The sequence below is a fragment of the Periplaneta americana genome, chromosome 17, assembly GCF_040183065.1.
Source record: "Periplaneta americana isolate PAMFEO1 chromosome 17, P.americana_PAMFEO1_priV1, whole genome shotgun sequence".
NCBI classification, from domain to species: Eukaryota; Metazoa; Arthropoda; class Insecta; order Blattodea; family Blattidae; genus Periplaneta; species Periplaneta americana.
In genome coordinates, this window is record NC_091133.1 from 2,930,046 (window position 1) to 2,953,045 (window position 23,000).

Genomic DNA, 23,000 nt, shown 5'->3' on the forward strand with positions numbered 1-23,000 from the left:
TCAATAAATTTGCAATAAACCCAATCTCCAAGTACAAAATTAAAAGATATTCCTTACCTACAACAGATTACAAACATTTTACAAATTTAATACAATTAGGTGAAGTGGAGAACGAAGTACAGTGCTAATTTCTATACAAGAAGAGCAGTACACTAATTAATTATTAATAAATTCATCGGTTAATCAAAGGGACTTCACAAGAAGTTACAGTTTTCTAAATAAAAATGAGATTGTTTCACATCAAGACTTTGTCGGCTTTATCCTGTATATTACAGAATCTTGTACTGCCCATGCCTCACTTCCTGAGCTGTTTCTTTGCGGGGCGAGGTGCAGAGGGGGTGAGTGGGAGGTCCTGGGTACCGCATGTGCCTACTACCCTACGTTCAACACATCGGCCTTTTCAGGATTCCTTTCATCAGCTATGGAGCAAGATCAGCCTTGGACAAGCGAATGTATAGGCTGTTCCCTCATAAAACAAATTAAGTCCTACTTATCAATTCCTGTAACTACACCTAATACCAGTTGTAGACTACAGTCTCTACTTGAGATTATCGACCTAATGGCGATTACGGTTGTCACATATACACATCCGTAAACTCTTTCCTCTTGGCAGTGTTCCTCAAACTTTTTCCACCGCGAAACCCCTTTTAATCTAAAGTGTAACTGCGGAATCCTTGTAATATTTTATTAGTATTTAATAGTTAACAGACAAGTGAGAGCAAGTATCTCAATAATTCTGTTCAGTGGGACGAATGTATTTGCTTTCTAAGCCTGCAATCTGGTTTTATGGCGGAAAGTTGTAGTCTCATTTATGCTATACTTCTGCGTTTTGTCTTTTCGGTATTTTCCATTTTAGATGTTCATTAGGCCTAAAAATATTGTTATTACGCATATTAATGTAATATTATTACGCATATTTTTGGAATATTATTATTATTATTATTATTATTATTATTATTATTATTATTATTATCGGTGGTTTCATGTTATTATTTGATTCATATTTCCGTAATATATATTTTTATAGTATCCACTAAGTATAAAATAGCCACCGGAGCAGCCCAGTCGGCTAAGGCGCTTGCCTATTGATCCAGAGTTGCGCTCGGGCGCGAGTTAGATTCCCTCTTCGGCAGATTACCTGGTTCGATTTTTTTTCCGAGGTTTCCCCAACCGTAAGGCGAATGTCATGTAATCTTTGGCGAATCTCCGACCTCATCTCGTCAAATACCATTGTGCTATCATCAATCCCATCGATGCAAAATAACCTAGTAGTTGATACAATTTCGTTAAATAACCAAGTAAAAAAAGTATAAAATACAATTTAAAATCATATAGGGCTCATGGAACCCCGGAACATACTTTGAGAAATGCTGCTCTATGGCATTTCAGCAGTAGTCCAGACTGAACGAAGATTGGCCTAGTGTGTACTTACGTCGCCATCGCCATCAGAGATAATAGCGACAGTGGTAACCACGATTAGAGTATTCAGCATTATAAACAGTAAAGACCCCTGCAATGGCATAGGATAATGTTTCCAGCACATGTTTTCAGCTGCAGTACCGCCACACTGCAGCTGCCGTGCCGGTCCGAGCACACCTAAGAGGCGTGGTTATAAGCACTAGGGAGCTCTCGGTTCAGGACGTGAGACACAGGCAGTACATTGCCAATGCTGAAAATAATTGGTAAAATGGACTGACTCCAAATCTTAAACTTGCAGTCATATCGCAGTTTACATTTAGGCCATTCTCCAACAAATAAATAACAAATTGCGTGTTGAGATTTTACTGTGTGTATCATAAACGAGAAGTTCTATAGAAATGGTATCTGTGATGAACAGGAAATAATTTAAACATTTGAAGAAGAAGAAGAAGAAGAAGAAGCAAAAGAAGGAGGAGGAGGAGGAGGAGGAGAAGAAGAATAAGAAAGAGAATCTGCGCATCCTACAAACTCCACTCAACTTACGAGGATGGATCGGAAAGTAACACACTTGAATAATTAAAGATTAAAAATTTAAGCTTAATAAGTAAACAAAAATAAAAAATACACAAATGAACTCGCATCTTTTAGCTACTTTTCTACATAGACGCCATCGTGGTACCAGTTTCAGTATACCCTGTTCATGGAAGTCCGTTTGGTTGGAGTATAGCCATCCGCGGACAGTTGATTGCACTTCAGCATCGGTCGCTTTTATTTTTATTTTTATTTTATTGGGTTATTTTACGACGCTGTATCAACATCTAGGTTATTTAGCGTCTGAATGATATGAAGGTGATAATGCCGGTGAAATGAGTCCGGGGTCCAGCACCGAAAGTTATCCAGCATTTGCTCGTATTGGGTTGAGGGAAAACCCCGGAAAAAACCTCAACTAGGTAACTTGCCCCGACCGGGATTCGAACCCGGGCCACCTGGTTTCGCAGCCAGACGCGCTGATCGTTACTCCACAGGTGTGGACTGCATCAGTCGCAAAGGGATGAGTAGCCAGGGATTTCTACACAGGACCAAACAGATGAAAGTCCGACGGTGCAAGGTCTGCATTGTATGGTGGATGCTGGAGCACCTCCCAACGAAATGTGTTGATTTTCTCACGAACAGAAGGCGCAACATGGGGGCGAGCATTGTCATGAAGTTTGACATCGTCAGCATTAATGTTACGGCATTTGTCACGAAGGGCACGACGCAACTTTACCAACGTTTGAATGTAGGCTGCAGCATTCACAGTGGTCCCGTGTTTAGCAAAGTCCACCAACAAAACACCACGCATATCCCAGAACACTGTCACAAGCACTTTCTTAGCAGACTGCGTCACTTTGAATTTTTTCTTTACTGGGGAAGCAGAATGTTTCCACTCCATAGAGGCCTGCTTTGTTTCGGGCGTGTAGTGGTACGCCAAGGACTCTTCACCAGTGACAATTGCTTTCAGAAAGCCATGCCCTTCTGCAGTGTAACGCCTTCAGTGGTCCAAGCATGTCATCATTCGCTGACCTTGTGGTCGTCTGTCAGGCTCTTAGGCGCCCAGCGGGTACTAACTTTATGAAATTTCAATGTGTCACGCAAGATATCGTACACCACATGGTATGAAATGTTGAACTGCTGAGATAAGGTTCGCAGTTGGATCCGCCAGTCGTTCAAAATTGCCGTGTCAAAACGTGTGACATTCCGCTGGGTTCCAGCTGTTACCAGCCATCCAGAACGTGGCGAATCACAAAGGTTCTCATGGCCGTCTATGAAGAATGGGCATCACCTGGAGATGTCACTATGGTTCATACAGTCTTCCCCGTACACGACACACATGTCCCTGTGAATTTCACTCAGTTATATCCTTTAGCTCAGAAAAATCGCGCAACACCCCGTTGCTCTTCACTAGTTGACGACAGTAACATCTCGGTGAAATGTCAACATCCCAGCTGTAATACCAACGTAGAAAAAAATTATTGTGCGTTACTTTTCGATCTACCCTCGTACTTCGTCACTTCGTTGCAGCTAACTCAATTAGCATTGCAGTTTTTTCTAATTTCATCTCTAATTTCGGAAAACTACGTATGAGCTAAATAGGACATTAAATTATGAGTCAAAATAAACATAATAACTTAAACATAGAAACCAATACTGGTAATTTATTTGTAAGAATGTATCACAAATGAGTTCCTTGCAGAAAACAGTTGTTAACGGTAGTAATGATGAACAAATGGCCAAAACTGTAGTGACTGTCGGAATTCTGTTGTTTTCCTTTTTTAGTACTGAAATCATGTTTGTTACAATAGTTACAAATTGAAATACAAGTTTGCTCCACTTGACCAAAGAATTTCTCTCAATCCACCACTGAAGAGTAACAGCACATCTGAATGTGATATGAGCGGACATTTGTTCCAATTCTGTTTAGATTTTCTCCATTAAAAGCAAATGCTGGGTAACTTTCGGCGTTGTACCATGCATTAATTTCGCTGGAATTTTCACCTTGATTTCACTCAGACGGTAGATAACTATCGCAGCTGTTAATGTGTTGTAAAATAAGCCATTTTTTAAATAAAATTCTCTGAATATATGCATAGGTCCTTATCCTCAAACTACTTTCTGACGTATCCTTAATTTGAACAGATTCTCGTATTATGTCAGTCTACTAATGTGGCAGAGCATTTGAAGGGCCCACGGAAATTAGTTAGTTAGTTAGTGGGGTTTAAAAAGGGCGTGTCAGCTGCTATGGCCATTTGCGCCCTTATCTAAAATCATTCACTAAACACGAACACAATACAATAACCAGAATGATTAAAAGAACTAACAAGCGTTGTCGCGGTTAAAACGAGGCAAACAAATGCAGTTTCAACCAGGTGATGCATAAAAACCATAAAAGTGAGAAGTTCTCAGACCCTAAGTAGTATTTAAAAAGAAACAATAAAACAAATGCCACCAGAAATAAATTGTCTGGCGCATTTATAAAACGCACGGATGTAAAAAGTCCGAATGTCAAATTTGTTAAAATCATATAATAAAAAATGTAACCTCTGGATGTAAAGAGTGGGTCCACGGAAAGAACATGCTAAGTTACATTTTGTTGTTTTCGGGTTTTTGGTCTCATTTGCTAGTTCACAGAGTGAACTATCTTTGTAGTAAATCAGAATGGTAAAAAGCCTACATTGCAAAATGGTAAATTAAACTAAATGAGATATAAATTCATAACGTCTTATGGGTGTATTAAAGTTAAGAATTGCTCGCCTGGAAAAATTTAAGAAAATTGACTTAGTATGTTCTTTCCATGGGCACTTCACTTGTCACGTTCATGCTCTTTAGCAAACAAACCTGACATTTCAAGAAGAGGTGGTGTTGTTTGTAAGTGGGCCCACTTTCCGACCGTGCTTCCACACCCCAACATCAATCAAGATTGCAATTCATCAGTACGATTTGGAATTATAACTATTTCACAGCTATCTAAAGGGAAATGTCCATTTACATAACCATCTATGAGGAGATCATCTTGATAACCATATGAACCCTGTAGTGGTTGAATGATCGTACACCTCTATTGAGGCATGTGGATGTGCAGACAGCTGTCGGTCTTGGTCCCGTGTGTATTATAGCGGTTATAGTGCCCAGGATTATACGATACTTTTTTCGTCACACGCCATATCGTTATAAATGTCGCTGTTAGAAAATAAATAGTAATCATTCTCAACATACCTCAGATATGGACTTCTTCTCTTCTAAATCTGTGTTATCACTTGTTTGTATAGCCAACGGGTCGACCTCAGGTTCCTTCTTGAACGCGTCCATCACGACTGAAAAAGGATAAGCAGAAACTTGAATTTATATGCTATCTGGATATACTTGCTAGCATGTTAAGTTTGTAGTGTGTATGCATGTGCGTGCACATACCAACGAATGTCTAATGGGTCAATGTAGAGCATCCACCGGCCACTGAACTAATTTTGCACACTTTTGTTACCGACAATGTGGCGCTATAAATCAATTTTCAATACTTTTATCACAACCACAACACATTTAAAATCTTACTGTACCATATATAGAGCATTATTACTACATTAACACATTTAGTAGCCTATATCACGAAACATGTAAAATGTAATTATTATGAAAGTCGCCATTGCCTCTTCTTCAAATTAGTAGTATTAGTACGATCAACTTCCACTAGATGGAAAACGACACGACTGGCAGAGTCGGTAATATATGAAAACGAAATGATACTAAGTGTGAGGAATGTTACTACAGGTGTATAGTATTATGTGACAGGTTAGGTTAGGTTTGATTAGGTGTGTATTATGAGACAGGTTAGGTTAGGTTTGATTAGGTGTGTAGTATTATGAGAAGGGTTAAGTAAGGTTTGATTAGGAGAGTATATTATTACTATGTTGACAACACTGAAACCCACTGTTACATTAAAGAAATATGGCGGTATTCTTCGTTTATGCACGACGATTTTCGTATATAAGTAAGGTACGTATTTAGGGTGGGCTGGGTGGTATTACAGCTCTCCCAGTGATCACATCATTCAGTAGGCTACTACTCGATACTTTAAATCCAAGGCATTTTGAAGGTATTTTATCAAGTTCCTGTAGTGGCCGGGACATAAGTAACATTCATCCAAAAAAAAATAGTTTGCAAAGCCTAGTATATAGTTTCCACATCTTCCTGTAAACATTTTTTCTACAATAGTGAGCAAAATATGAAATGATCCGACGTATGCGTACACCACAACGAAGAGTTAGATTGAAGCCATATAGATTCTGTGGATATTGTTTACTCCAAAAGTTCTATCTTGGTTTGAGACAACATTCCTTTGTGAAGCACACACATTAATGTGACACGCTTACATGTAATACAATGAGAGAATATGCTGATCTTTGATAACAAATGTAGTTATTTATATGTAAGCTTTTAGCTGTCGCTGTCGCTGTCGCTGTCACTGTCAATCCACTATAAAGAATAACAGACACAGAATAGGCCTACTGGTAATAGACCTAAAAGTGCAACTTGATGTAAAAGTGACGTAACTAAAATACTTATGCAATAGCATCAGCATCATGCACGAAGGTTGATCAATGATGCCGTGATAGTGTTGTCACCGATCAGAACTAATGTGCCACATCTCACAAAAAATTGTGTCAAATTGTGCAAAACTTAACTTCTCTCTTTACTTAATGCACCAAATTTACATATCTCTTGCACCCGCCCAAACAATTACAAATAATGGGAGGAGATATAAATAAATAAATACACACACACACAACAACCAACATTTGTTGTTCCCTTATTATAGGTATCCTACAAACAAAACTCAGCTCGGAATCCTCGCGGCGCGCATGCTACACTCCTCTTACTCCCCTGCAGTAGGCTCGAAGCATGCTGGAAACTGGAGCATACGTCATCTGCGCGAGACAGTCACGCCCATTGGTTTCTGCGCAGAGTTTTCCTTGTTGGATGCGTATAATCACTATAATTTACAGAGATACCTGTCATATTTTATGCCTATTGTTGTCCCGAGTTTACTTCAATCCATTTGTCATCGCGTCAACAATAGAAACCTATTTTAAGGATACAGTAAAGGAGAGGATTGAAGGAAAGGAAAATTTAGCTGAACTAGTGCTGAGGTAGTTGTCTTCCTACTTCACTTTGACATTTTCATATACGAATTTGTGACAGGTTAGCTTTGGTTTAAAAGTTTCCATGTCTTGCATACATGATCAACTCCACCTCCACAGAAACATCATCATCATCATCATCATCATCATCTTCCTAACAAGTATTAGGCCAAGTGGCCTGTTATGGTCTCGAACTAGAATGTTCAGTCTATCTCTTCTTTGGACGGCCTAGAGATATTTTGCCATATGGATGGTAATGAAACAGTGCTTTTGGAATTCTGTATCGATTCATTCGTTCGAGATGACCCTTCCACTGAAGTTGATATTTGCTGATGGACTGCATAATGGGTTCTATTTGAAGTTCTTGCATTATGTCCTCATTTTTTTTTTATGATCCCAGCGAGTATATCCAGCTGTTGCTCTCATAAACCTCATCTCACTTGCTGTTATTCTACTGACATCTTTATTCTTCACAGTCCACGCTTCGCTACCATAGCTTAATACTGGCTGTGCTAAGGTTTTATACAAGCCTATTCTTGTGTGTCTTTGTACTAATGAAGGTTTCATGATTTTATTAATCATCCCCATTGTTTTATTATATTTACATATTTTTTCAGCAATATCTACTTCATCATAAGGTGATAGTGTATAGCCAAGATAAGTGAAGGTATTTACTCTTTCTATTATTTTATTATTCAAACAGATTTTGCTTGGTACAGGGAATTTCCCACAAAATGACATGATTTTCGATTTTTCAATATTAACTTTCATGTTATATTTTTCACTGACCATATTTAAATTGTGTACTGAATATTGTAAATCCTCTTCAGTTGATGCCATGGGAACTAAATCATCAGCGAAAAGTAAAGCATCAAGCTACAAATTTCGATTAATTGGAATAAATCCATGGCGTGTCTGTCGCAAATCTTGGACGATTCTATTTATATATATATATATATATATATATATATATATATATATATAATAAACAGAAGTGGTGAAAGGCCACAGCCTTGTCGTACTCCACTATAAATGGGTGCCACTGTGAAAGTTTATTGTTGCTTCGAATTGCTATGATGGTTGTTTTATACCTCCACAGAAACATCTCTTATAAATTCAATGATTTTCGAAATCACCGAAACTACCTCTGCGCTAGTTTCATCTAACAACGACTCTAGAAAGAGATAACTAGCAAAAAACAGTCCCATACCGCTGCGATAAATAAAGGCCTACTATAGAGCCAAGTGAGCGAAGTAATCATTCCACGGAAAATAAATACGCTTCTATCACAAAAATATATAGAGAATTACTATGAACACCAGTCCAAAGAAGTAATGTTTCGTCAGCTTAATGACTGTACTGAGGAGTGCCTGGCGCAAGGAAGCTAGGCGGTAATGGGTGGAGTGAGACCAGCGTGAGTAGGGAAACATGCATGGAATTGTCCTATGCTCGCATATGATCAATGATCACTCATTGTCTGCTGACATTTTGTTAGGTAGAAGTTGGAGTAGGATTGGCCTGCATAGAAACTCTCTCTCTCTCTGTATATAGGATTACTAAAAAGTCCCGCACCACCTAACTAACTTTTGAAGCATGTCTTTCAGTGACATGATGTAACCAGTTCACTTCCAAACCCTCTCTGTTATCCTGAACTTTCCTAAAAGCATATTCTACAGCAAAGTTAAAAATTAAAGGTGATAGTGCATCTCCTTGCTTTAGCCCGCAGTCAATTGGAAAAGCATCCGACAGAAACTGACCTATCAGGATTCTGCTGTAAATTTCACTGAGACACATTTTACTTACTCGAACTAGTTGCTTGGGTATATCAAATCAATAAAAAATATTACATCAAACTTCTCTCTTATCCGAGTCATGTGCCTTTTTGAAATCTACAAATAACTTATGTACCGGTAGGTACTGTGCTCTTATCATCTAATTTTTTTTCCAACATCCGTTGAATACAAAAAATTTGATCAATAGTCGATTTATTACGCCTAAAACCACAATGATGATAGCCAATAATTCCATCTATAGTACCGGTACATAAGGAGTTAAGCTTCTCAAAAGAAGTAGGACAAAATTTTGTATGACGTCTACATATAAGTGATATTCCTCGAAAGTTACTACACTTAGTCTTTTCTTACTTCTTAAAGAAAGGTACAATTATGAATTCCTTCCATTGTTCTGGTACAATTTCCTTTTCCCAAGTAGCATGTATAAGCTTATACATTTCATTACATAATGTGGTTCCACCCTCTTGCATTAATTCTGCTGGAATTTGATCGATACCTGGAGACTTGTACTTTTCCAGATTTTCTATCGCAATTTCGACTTCAGAAAGATTGGGTTCTGGTGTAAATGGCTCAGCAGTTTCTATTTTAATATCCTCCCGACTATTTCTATTTTGCCTATGTACATATAGTAGTTGCCCAAAATTCTTTTTCCCTCTGTTCAGGATGAAATGAAGGTCTGCAAGGAAGTCACAATTCTCAAACCTTGATCACATTTACCTTTCCCTGTTATTTGTTCTTAAATTGCATTATATAAATCTCTAATGTTTTTATTCCTACTATTTGTTTCTATCTCATTGAGTTTCACCTTCAAGTAATCTCTCTTTTTGTTCCTAAGTGTACGAATTGCTTCCCATCTCTCATTGAAATAACTATCTATATTCGCCTGGATTGCTTCCTGTAAAAAATTCAACTTTGCCTGTTGCCTTCTTTCTACTACCATGCAATATCTTCATCAAACCATTATTTCTTTTTCATAATAGCCTATGCTCTGCTCAGCTGCAATTCTGATACTTTCCCACAGCTATTAACATCTCATTCCTCCTCAGCTATCTGGCAAGCCTGTTTGAAATTTCGACCTGATAATGTTGCTTAGTTTCCTCGTCCTTTAATTTTGGAATATTGAATCTCCTAATATTAGGAACTTGTTGCTCTACTCGCTTGGCTACTGATGGTCTTTCTTTAATTCTCCAATTAACAAATTGTGATCAGAATCACAGTCTGCCCCTCTGAATGATCGAATGTCTACTATACTAGTATGTCTAATGTCTTCGTCAATCTATTTGGTTGAGTGTTAATCCATCTCCACAAGTTCAAGTAATTATTATTCAAGTCTGCTTTACCTATATATATATATATATATATATATATACATACAGTCCACACCTGTGGAGTAACGGTTAGCGTGTTTGACCGCGAAACCAGGTGGCCCGGGTTCGATTCTCAGTCGGGGCAAGTTGCCTGGTTGAGGTTTTTTCCGGCGTTTTCCCTCAAACCAATATAAGCTAATGCTGGGTAACTTTCGGAGCTGGACCCCGGACTCATTTCACCGGCATTATCACCTTCATCTCATTCAGATGCTCAATAACCTAAGATGTTGACAATGCGTCGTAAAATAACCTACTTAAAAAAATATAGCCTATATATATCCATATGTTGTACTTTTAACAATTAAAAGTACTATTTATGTGTAGGCTCTCTTTTCCAATAGTTGGTTTAAAAATACCCTCACATCCTACTTTCGTATTGAAATCTCCCAATAAAATTTTCATGTGATATCTAGATAATAATCAAAATTGTATTCCAATTCCTCATAGAAGCTATTCTTTGTATGGTCGTCTTTCTCTTCTGTAAGGGCATGAGCATTTATAACTATGATACCGCACCATCTACGCTTAAGTACTAAATGCGATAACCTGTCACTGATAAATCCGACCTTTCTTACTGCTAATTTTATTCTCTTATGAATAGAGAATCCTGTTCCTAATTGGTGATTACAGTTTCCTTCCCCACAGTACAAGTAATCTCCTATTGGCGATTTACCATTCCTATCTAACCTAATCTGCTGTACTTCCACAGAATATATTCTATAGCTAGCTAGTTTTTTTTTTTTATTAATGTTACCAATACTCCTCCTGTTTTATACAGACTAGTGACATTCCAAGTACCAAATCTCATAACCTTCTTGCTTTGCTGCGGTCGCGCCAAAGTATCAGTCTCATTCTGAGGCTTATGTAGGGATTTCGCAACAAGGTCCTTTTTATGGTGATAGATGTTAGCCTTTCGCTCAACCACCAAGCTGGAGGACCATCCCTTATCGGTTGTCCGCGATTGCTTATTAAATATATTCGCCGCTATCCTCCATATCTGGTAACCGTCTCCTGTATCTGCAATCTGAGGATGCACCATGCCGTCGTGATAGGGAACCTGAAAATCTACAAAACAGAATTTAATTTAGTTACTCTACGCATTGAAATGTCATATCAAATTGAAATATAATATTGTGTAAATTATAAAAGAAGTCTCATATCTCCAAGGGGGGATAATTCTCCCACAGGTCACACTATGAATCTGTGTCATGGAGCAACTTTAAGGCTAAACAGGTGTAGCCTATTCTTACTTGAAGGTCGGATGGTCTGAAAAGTACAGACTGCGTCACTGAGAATGATGTGATTGACTGTTTGGAGTGATTTGAGGTATGCTTCAAATGAAAGTTACATAACTTCGAACATTATTGAAAGTTCGAGGTTTTTAAAAAAGTATGTTGTAAAAATGCTCATTCACATACAGATCTGTTCAAAAATAAGGATCACACACACTGTCCACAATAATACGTAGAGACATTGCAGGACATTAATAAGATTTCTTCTTTCCCCCTTTTTGATTCGGGACGCTTGAGCCCCTTTAGTCCACTCCCCGCCACTGTAGGTGCACCACTGAACAGATGATACCAGGTTAATGGCCACAATAAAGTGAGTAGGAATTGCTTCCTACTTGTTAACTATGTCTCACTAATTGTAACTTTGTATTTGTTGGAAGGGACTAACACCCTCAAGAAAATACTTTCCTTTTATTTATTTTTTTAAGGTAATCTAATTCCTACTTTACTTTTTATTTTCGGTTAACGCATCCAAATCCCACACTAGCACGTAATAAAAATTAATAAACAGCTTAAAACCGATGAAATACACAGGGAAAACAAATGGTAATGCCAGTAAGGTTATGTTAGTGGAACAGAATGAATCTGTGAGACGTAAATTCAAATTAATATATTTACGAGGGGGATCCAGGAAATAACGACCGTTCGCGCATACCCGCCGCGCAGCTGACTCCCCTTCCTTGTTTGAAGGTCAACTGGCTTCCTTAACATGTGTTCTCATAATGTTGTGAGTACTGGTTGCAACAAGTCGCCATTGTGCATTTTGTGTTACTTCAAAATGAACGACGTGATTGATAATCCTGCTGACTGTGAGGTGAGGAGTGTGATTCGATTTTTGAATGCCCGACATTTGAAACCTGCAGAAATTTACCGGCAATTCAAAGAAGTGTATGGTGATACTGTAATGAATGAAAGAAATGTTTGAAAATGGTGCGAAATGTTCAACAATGGGCGAACAAATGTCCACGATGAAACTCGACCCGGACGCCCATCACTCATCACAGAAGACCTGAAGACTACAGTGAACGACAGAATCTTGCAAGACAGGCGCACATCACTCGACGAATTGCATATTGCCTTTCCTGACATTTCTCGTTCTTTGCTTGGTGAAATTGTGTCGCAACATCTTGGCTACCACAAAATCTGTGCCTGCCCGCACACTGCTGCTTCAAATCGAGAATTGCTGGATCAATTCGGTTGGGAAATCTTTGATCATCCGCCCTATAGTCCAGACCTTGCTGCTAGCGATTTTCACCTTTTCACTAAGCTGAAAGACTTTCTGGGTGGTACGCGTTTTGGAAGTGATGAAGAGTTGAAGGAGACAGTGAACACCTGGCTTAATGATCTGGTGGCAGAGGAGTATAACACGGGAATTCTAAAGCTAGTGAAGAGATACGACAAATGTTTAAATGTGATTATGTAGAGAAGTAAAGGAAGATTCAGTTATGTAACAGACTGTTTTTTTTTTCAAATAATTTTTTTTTTTTAATTATTACAACAAAACGGTCGTTATTTCCTGGATCCCCCTCGTAATAAATACACATATTATATTGTAAAATAATAAACAATTATTTGTACATTTTACATTACTTTATCCCACTGATGAAAGCTGTCGCTTAAATAATCCATATAAATTCATTTCCTGAACATTATGATACCAGGTGTATTAATCAGGGAATTTGCGAAGAACCTAAGTAGTGTATATCGAGTGGTCGTAAAGTTATCGTTAAAATCAAATAACTACACTGCTGACTCTGACAATTCCACGACCTTTTAATAGCTAAGCTGCAACACTGCTGGTATTAGGGGAGAGAGTTTAAACCTTAGCAGATCTTATTTCAAATATAGAAGACAAATTGTTAATATATCAAATAAGCTCTGTAATGTAAGACTTGTCACTAATGGAGTTCAAGGCGCATTTTAAGCCCTCTTTTCTTTCTTGTATTAATAATTTCCCCTTCAGTCTGCAAGGTCTAATCATGTATGCTCATGATACCATCTTAATAACTTCACAGTCTAGTATATACAGTCACGAAGCTTGACTTGTGAGGGTACTAGGAACAATAGACTGTGCTGGTTCTATTTCGCATTGTCTGTGATGATACGATAGTAGCGATCCTAGTGGTTAGCAACTATATATGGATGCATATTCCCTACGTATTGAGCTTCGTGACTGTATATACTAGACTGTGATAACATCTCACTCAGATCTTAACCAGTTAAAGTTGTCACAGATCAATAATCTTAACATGACTAAACAATAGTTTCAATCAAACAAGTCAATGCTTAAGGTGGAAAAAAACTTAGAAAATGATAGGTTTTTATTTGGCACAAACACATAGAAAGTATATTATGTATGGTACGGTACTAAAATGTCGAGGGTAATTTTGTTTTTAGGAACTTTAGGTCATTGGTCTCAATAGAAACTCTCAGACAGGCACACTTTGCAGTATTTAAATCTCACATTAACTATGGAATTCATATATGGGGAAATGCAATAGGAGTCAATACTGTATTATTACTAAAAAAAGGGTACTGAGGCTAATATTCAACAAAAATGTCAAGGATTCATGAAGGCGACTATTTACAGAGTTAAAGGTAATGTCAGTTTACAATCTGTTTATTAATAGAACCTTGATCTTCCTTAGATCTAATTAAATCTTTGTCAACCTAGGACAGAAATACATTCCTTTAACACTAGAAATAAAACTAAACTAGATCACACAAGGTGCAGATTGAGTGTGAGCTCCAATGCTTTTTTAATGGCATCAACATATTTAATAAGTACCATTGGAGGCGAGAAAGGTACGGTACCAATAAATAGGTTTAAGTCCTGTATACATAGATGGTTGCTGAACAGACCTTTCTATTGAGTGAACGAATTCATGGAGTGTGATGTTAATAATGTATTTCAGAAACGTGCCTTAATCATTTCTTTATATTTTAATTATTCTTTTTGTCATTGCATAAATTTGTTAACCTACATCATACTCTGTTCATTTCTGAGTGATTGTTTATTTGCCTATGTCTGTGTATTTGCTTATAATTATTATAAGTCATGTTTATTTGTCTATAGGCTATTTATTTGTGCTAAATTTATTTTGTTTGTGCAAATGTGAGTGTATGTGTGCGTACGTATATTCTTTCTAACCTGATGATGTCATATCTAGGCCTTGTACACTGGTTTCTGACAAATAAATATTATACATTTTGATTACACAACATTTAACACTATATCACTTCGGAAAACGTATTATAATTTTATAAATCTTCTCACCATTCATGAGCTGCCACAAGGGACAAAGAGTACTTAACCATACAAATGTCTCAAGTTCATTGAACCATTGATTTTATTTTTAACAATGAAACTCTTACAAGTACATAGCTGCAAAAACATTTTGAGATTACTGGAAATATACCTAGTTTTAGAGAGGCAAGTGTTACAAAAAAGTAAAGAATGCTAATGAACTCGGTTTAATTTCGAATATAGGTGATGCTTCAGAGAGCAATTGATCCTTTCAATGCAGCTAAAGTTACAATCGGAATAATAGATGTAGGTATTCCAAGCCTCTTAAACACATCTTTCATGAAGAGAGTAGCGGTACCTCTTGCTCCAACCAGAAGTCTGATTACTTCAAGCTCTTTTAGCTGGAATTTTTGGAGGTAATGGGGAATGGTAAGATTGTAGATATTCTCTTTTTTTATTATCAATTTCTGCTGGCTGTTCCTCATTCGTTTCGAAACGCACAGTGGGGTTCACTTATGAATCCAGATCTTGTAGATTCCTTGAAAGCTATTATATCTATGCGCCGTGTACTGCCAGTGATGGAGAGACCATGTACTTCTTCAAAGGTGTTGTAATCGGCAGCTTTAAGGGCAGTGGCTATAATTGATCATACTTGGTGGTGTGTAGCATTTCGCAGAGCTTCGCCGTGCCGACAGGATCCCAGGACGTGTGCAAGAGTTTCAACCTCGTTATGGCAATGCCTACAACGGTTGTCCTGAGATCTTCCCGGCACAGCACGTACTGCAGCAACATTTCCAACCATTTTAATGTCATCACGCCATTCGCTGTTGGAGAGTCCTTCGTGATTACAAATCCATTTGTTGGCACCAGGATATTGTTTAAATAAAACTACGCCTTTCCCTTGCTGTGAATGACGACACCAAATTTCAAATTCTCTGTTCCTCAGAAGGTTACGAATCTTTGTAGCATTTAAGAAATGATCATTCTTATGAACTTTTCAAAATTCAATTGGGAAGTAGAAACGATGCTTCAACTTTCAATTCAGATTTGCTTGATTTTAAGGTTGTATCCAGACGAAATCGTAGGAGGAGAAGGTTCTCTGCTGAGGATGTTAGTGAAATGAAGTTGACCAACAGATTCAATGTTTTAGAAACAATGGAAGTTGATCAACCATCCCTAAATCCTCCACAACAGGCTTCTGCTGAAGATGATGGTAGAAAAAGTAAAGTATTGTTACTGGGGAGCAGTCACGCGAGGGGAATAGCAAACCTGTTGAAAGAGGAATTAGGGACTGACTATGAGATTTGTAGCATAGTAAAACCTAGTGCTGGACTTACTCATGTTACAGAAGATCTGGTAAAACTATCTTCTGGTTTTACCAAGAGGGATCATATTGTAATAGTGGGTGGGCCAGGGAACAGCCTGGATAGAGATGTTAGTTGCTCTGTTGAGAAAGATCTAGAGAACATAAGTAAGGACAGCAGCCACGCAAACGTGGAGGTAGTGGAGCTTTTTGACAGGTATGACAAGCCGTGGCTTCATAGCAGGGTGAGGAGTATGAATGCACGACTCGGACGTGCCTTGATCAGACCCAATGCCTCTCATATTGGTGTGATAGAGGTATGTAGCATTAAGAGAGATGATTATACATCTCATGGCCTACACTTGAATTCTAGAGGCAAGAAGAAGCTTTCGCATCTAATCGCTAATAGAATAAAGGGTAGGATTCCAGTGATTACCAATATAATTCCTGCTGTTCATCATAGGACATCTCCTTTTTTAGGGTAAAATATAAATTAGATAAAGAAAGTAGGCCTACAGGTAAATACAATTCATAAATTTTGTAGGGTTAATTCAAATTCAAAAACAAAAGATACCGGAAGTCAGTTTAGCTTATTTCATCAAAACATACAAAGCCTTAGAAACAAGTCACCAGAGTTATTAACATTCCTAGAAATAGAACAAATAAACCCATATATAATATGCGTCACTGAACATTATATGAAACAACAGGAATTATCGGCACTTTCACTGGAATGATACAAACTAGGAGATACCGTAAAGTGGGGTGACTTTGAACGCTGAGGTGACTTTGAACAGTAATTTAGCTCCTTTCTAAATTAAATGCTGTAGCCAATTGCGAGAAAACTGTTTAAGTTGTCAATAAATTAGTTCAGTTTTTTCGCAATAGGGTACAGCATTTAATTTAGAAGGGCGCTAAATTACTGTTCAAAGTCACCTCAGCGCTCAAAGTCACCCCGCTTTACGGTAGCTATTGTACACAGAATCTACAGAAAGGAGGTGTGTGCATATTTGTTCGAAACGATATAAATTTAAAAAATATCGGCCTTTCAAAATTTAGCAGAGAAAAAGATTTAGAGCTGTGTGCGGTAGAATTAGAATTAAAACCTGGTTATCTTATAGTTATAGGTATATACAGGTCGCCCACTGGAGATTTCAAACGTTTTATGCATCTACTAGAAAATACATTACAACACATACCGGTACATGAAAAAAAACACGAATACATGTTTTGCGGAGACTTAAATATTGACTATCTCACTGAGAACACTAAAAAAGAAGAATTTAACATATTAGCAACCTTCAATTTAATACATACAGTCAATTTTCCAACTAGAATACAAAAAGGATCGATTTCTGCAATTGATAACATAATTATAAGAAAAGATAGATTAGATAGTTACCGGACAGTTCCCATTATAAATGGTCTTTCAGACCATGATGCTCAACTAATAAGAATAAACGATAGCATTCCTGCATCAAAACACCCGAATAAATTTAGGTTAAGAGTCATAAATGAAGAATCTTTAAAGGACTTCGAAGCTAAACTAAAAAATGAAACATGGGAATCTATATATGATAATGGTGATATGAATAGTAAATTCAGTGTGTTTCATAATATATTCTTAAATATCTCTGAATCCAGTTTTCCTGTGAAGTACAAAAATTATCAAACATCTAAAAACAATTGGATTACACAAGCCATAAAAATCTGTTGTAAAACTAAGAGGTCTCTCTATATTCAAAGTAGAAATAGTAATGACCCCAAATTAATAGCTCGCTTTAAAAAGTACTCTAAAATATTACACAAAGTAATCTTAAAAGCCAAAGAACTTTACTATAACGGAATTATTCTAAACTCGAATAATAAAATCAAAACAACTTGGAACATAATAAAAAAAGAAAGTGGAAAGTGTAGAAGTAAAGAACAAGGTTACACTCTTGTAACAGATAATAGAAAAACATCAGATACAACAGAAGTTGCGAACATATTCAACAGTCATTTTCTCTCAATAACTGATAACCTAAACATCCCACAGAATAATAATAATAATAATAATAATAATAATAATAATAATAATAATAATAATAATAAAAATAATAATGCCATCGATTTGTTTGAAAATATCTATTCCTGTAACTTCCCCAAATATTCAAATTTTTCTAACAAATTCACGAGAAATAATTACAATTCTAAAGCAATTAAAGTCTAAAAATTCCTCGGGATATGATGAAATTACTAGCAAAATATTAAAAGTCAGTTCACAAATAATTGCCAAGCCCCTGTCTTATTTATGTAACTTTTCAATGTTTAAAGGTGTATTTCCAGAGCGACTGAAATATTCAGTTGTTATTCCTTTATTCAAGAAAGGGGACAGAACCTCGCCCGAAAACTACAGGCCCATATCCCTTCTACCAGTCTTCTCAAAGGTCTTCGAAAAAGTTATATATAAGAGAGTATATCATCATCTTGATAGATACAACATTCTCATTCTGGAACAATTTGGATTGAGAAAGAATAAATCAACTGAGCAAGCGACGTTTAATTTAACTGATAAAATTCTGGAAGCTATTAATAAAAAATTACAAGTAGGAGGGATATTCTGTGATCTCTCCAAAGCTTTTGATTGTATTAACCATAAAATTCTACTACAAAAATTAGAATACTATGGTATTAAAGGCATAGCATATCAGTGGTTTCAGTCATATCTCCTGAACAGAAAACAAAAAGTAGAAATCAACGCATTTAATAACTCCTTTAAATCTACTTCAACATGGGGAAATGTTCATACAGGGGTCCCATAAGGATCTATATTAGGGCCTCTTCTTTTTCTAATTTTTATAAATGACCTTGGCCCCATAATAAAAGGAATAGGTTACCCTATACTATTTCCAGATTGACACAAGTATCATAATTACAGACAAGACCTTTGCCACATTCAAATATAAAACAGAAATAATTCTCCTTAAAATTTATGACTGGTTTACAACCAATAAACTAGCATCAAACATTAATAAAACTAACATAATTCAATTTAAAGCCACTTCAAATTTAATCTGTGAAACATTGGACACAATTGTCAACAATATACCTCTACTAGAAACATCAACAACCAAATTTCCTGGTTTGCATATTAATAATACAATAAATTAGAAAAATCATATCAAAGAAATAACCCCCAAACTTAGCTCAGCATGCTTCGCAATTAGGTCGTTACAACAATTGAGGAGCGTTTTTGCAAAAGTCGATAGATGCAGAAATCAAGATTTTACAGAAATTACATTAAGTGACAGGATCTATCGAGTTTTGAAAAAACCTGGAAGGTTTGGTAGTCTCTACATATGGTATGAATCAAGTTTTGGTAAATCTGATTTCATAGATCGATTCCGGAGGTAGAAAACATACGATATCCATATGTAACACACATTCGAAAATTTATGCATCTATCGACTTTTGCAAAAACACTCCTCAATTTCTAAACAGCAGTATCTTAAAGACAATATATTTTGCCTATTTTTATTCCATTATGTCCTATGGAATAATATTTTGGGGAAATTCTGCAGATAGTAAAAATATATTCTTATTACAAAAAAGAGCCATTAGAATAATAGTTGGAGCAAAGGCTAGAGAATCATATAAGTTATTTTTTAAAAAATTAGAGATTCTAACGTTAACAAATCAATACATATACTCTATAATAAATTTCCTCTTATGTAATAAAGAAAATTTTCCAACTAACTCAGCCATACATAGTATAAATACCCGCAGAAGGAATGATTTTCATACGCCATCATCAAATTTATCAGGTTTTGAAAGGGGAGTACGTTACATGGCGATAAAAATGTTCAATAGTCTTCCTGAAGACATTAAGAATCATAGCCAAAACCCTGCATTATTTAAGGTAAAACTAAAAAATTACTTAATATCTCACACTTAATATTCTGTAGATGAATTCTTGACATTTCACAGTACTGTGTAAATATTATAATATTATTAAATGGTAAACAGAATACTTAAACAAATACAAACTTCTCGAGTCTTATCAATCAGGTTTCAGGGCCGGACATAACACAAGTACAGCATTACTTAAAATCACGGAAGACCTACGCGAGGCCCGGGACGAACGTAAATTGACAATAATGACTTTACTTGACTTCAGCAAAGCCTTCGATTCTGTAGGCATTGACTTGTTAATATGTACACTCAGAAGACTACACCTAGAAGAGCACGTTGTCCTGTGGTTTGACTCTTACCTTAATGGCCGCCAACAAAGTGTGATAGATGGAAATTGTTCTTCCCCTTGGCAGGCAGTGAGGTCAGGGATCCCACAGGGATCAGCTCTTGGCCCTTTACTATTTACAATTTATATCAACGACATATCAGAATCTCTAAAGTACTGCCGACACCATCTCTATGCAGACGACCTTCAAATATACATAAAATTCCACACTGACGAAATAAATGATGCAATAACTAAAAATAATGACGATCTGGACTCAATCTGGACATGGACACGGAAATTCCGACTTAAACTAAATCCAGAAAAATCACAGTCAATCATTGTGGGCCATTCACGTTTGTTAAGCACTATTACCATACCAAATTTGTCCCCGATTAAAATACACAGCACCGAAATTCCATTCAGTGAAACAGTAAAGAATCCAGGTATTTATATGGATAAAAGTTTAAATTGGAACATTCAAGCTGCAGAAACCTGCAAAAAGGTATTCTCATTAATCCACTCGTTTAGACGATTGAAGAATTTTCTACCCTTTTCCATGAAAAAAATGTTAGTGCAAACACTCGTGATGCCCCACTTCGATTACTGTGATATTCTGCTTACTGACCTAAGCGTTACTTCGGCGCAGAGACTACAACGTGTTGATAATATGTGCGTCCGTTTCGTCTGCAATATTCCCCGGGCTGATCACGTAACACCATCCCTCGAAATGTTGTCCTGGCTCCGTCTAGAAGATCTTAGGAAAATTCACCGTCTTTCCCTTCTCTTTCACATATTGCATTTCTCCACTCCTGTCTATCTTACGTCTCGTTTTCAAAATTGATCCACCCATCATAACCTAGACACACAATCACAACACTCCTCAATATTATCCATTCCCTCCCACCGAACATCCTCCTATTCATCTTCTTTCACTGTGGCTGTTCCTCGACTTTGGAATTCCCTACCGAGTAATGTCAGGGACTGTCAGACATCAAACCAATTTAAGAATAGGCTAACGAGATATTTTTCTAACAATTATTGTCAACAATAATAGCTGTTTCAGGTTTCTCAATGTTTAATGGTTATATATATATATATATATATATATATATATATATATATATATATATCACAGATAAATATCTAAATAATCTCATTATTATTATTATTATTATTATTATTACCCTACTACTACTACTATTATTATTATTATTATTATTATTATTATTATTATTATTATTATTATTATCATTATTATTATAACTATTTCTTACCAGGGTTTATTATTGTCACACTAACATTAGTTATCCAATTTTCATTATTTACTTTCATGTTGTTTTATGAGCTAGATATTAGTATTATGATCTAGATATTAATGTAATAATGTAATAACTATGTAATTAGAATTAGAGTCTGGCTGGGCGGAAGAGAAGGCCTACTGGCCTTAGCTCTGCCAGATTAAATAAATAATAATAATAATAATAATAATAATAATTATTATTATTATTATTATTATTATTATTAAATTATTAAACATATTACATTGTACAAAATATTATTGTTATTAAGGTATTAATTCTGTACATATTTCATATTTGCATTTTATATGTATTGCATTTTATTGTTAAACGTAAGAATTGGATATGTTCTTTATTCTATGCTGTAAAGAAAATATAAGAATATTATGGAACAAATAAATCTACCTACCTACTTACCTACCTACCTATCTATCTATAAGGCAACTTCTGGAACAATGTTCAGAGACTGGGCACATCTAATGCTCTCCTCATTTATTTCATTTATTTAATTTCATTTATTTAATACTTTACACTTGAGCTACATTAGGGAGTAGAACCTCGTGCTCGGGCGCAGTTCAGATCAATTATACAAAATATATCACAAAATTAAGAGAGTTCATTGGGTACAATAACATTAATAAATGGTCAAATAATACAGCGTGTAATAATAGGGTCTTTATACAAATAGAAAATACAAAAGTACATGAATATTAGAGTATCAATTTTTAACTCAATTAGCTTAAACAGTTAAATAATTAATCTGATTTGTTTCTTAAATCTGTGTGTGTTCAGTATACTTAGCTCAGGGTAAGCTCTAATTAATGTATTATATATTTTGGGTCCAAAATTTATGCTGTGTTTTAATCCAGCAGTTGTGTGGCATTTGGGAGTATTTAGAAAGAAACTGTAGTTTTGTCTCGTCTGGTATTCATGAGGATAAAATTTTAATTTATTGTGGTTTTTATGCAAGTAAATCAGCAATGTTTGTTTATAAATTTGTTCTACATTTGATACACCAAATTCCTGAAAAATTAATTTTGTAGGGTAATCAAAAGGTTTATATAGACAAATTTTGATAATTCTATTTTGGAGCAAATTTAAAGGATGGAGAGTCGATTCTGCCATTCCTCCCAACCTAATATACCATACTGAATTATTGATTGAAACAGAGCTAAGTACACAGTACGCAGAACATAAACAGGTAAATAAGAGTGTAGAATGGAAAATTTGTGGATTGTTTTACGCAATCTGTTACACAGGAAGGAGATATGTTTGTTCCATTTTAAATGTTGGTCAATAATAATGCCTAAATATTTAACTTGTGGGGATATACTCAAAGCGTTACATGAGCAAGTAGGTAGGTTACAATCATGTATTGTTATACTTCTAT

The 23,000-nt window shown here is 36.0% G+C and overlaps 1 protein-coding gene across 4 annotated transcripts in view; it reads right to left on the reverse strand.

The window, feature by feature from the left end:
• Positions 1 to 7,246, reverse strand: part of LOC138693088 (zinc finger protein OZF-like) — a 55,387-nt gene extending 48,141 nt beyond the window's left edge. For 2 of the 4 annotated variants that reach the window (XM_069816694.1, XM_069816695.1), the window contains exon 1: positions 5,173 to 7,246. In XM_069816694.1, the coding sequence (XP_069672795.1) occupies positions 5,173 to 5,265 (93 nt within the window). In that variant the 5' untranslated portion in view covers positions 5,266 to 7,246. The remainder of the gene's footprint in view (positions 1 to 5,172) is intronic. The other 2 variants (XM_069816693.1, XM_069816692.1) reach the window with 2 other exon arrangements.
• Between the last annotated feature and the right edge of the window lie 15,754 nt (positions 7,247 to 23,000).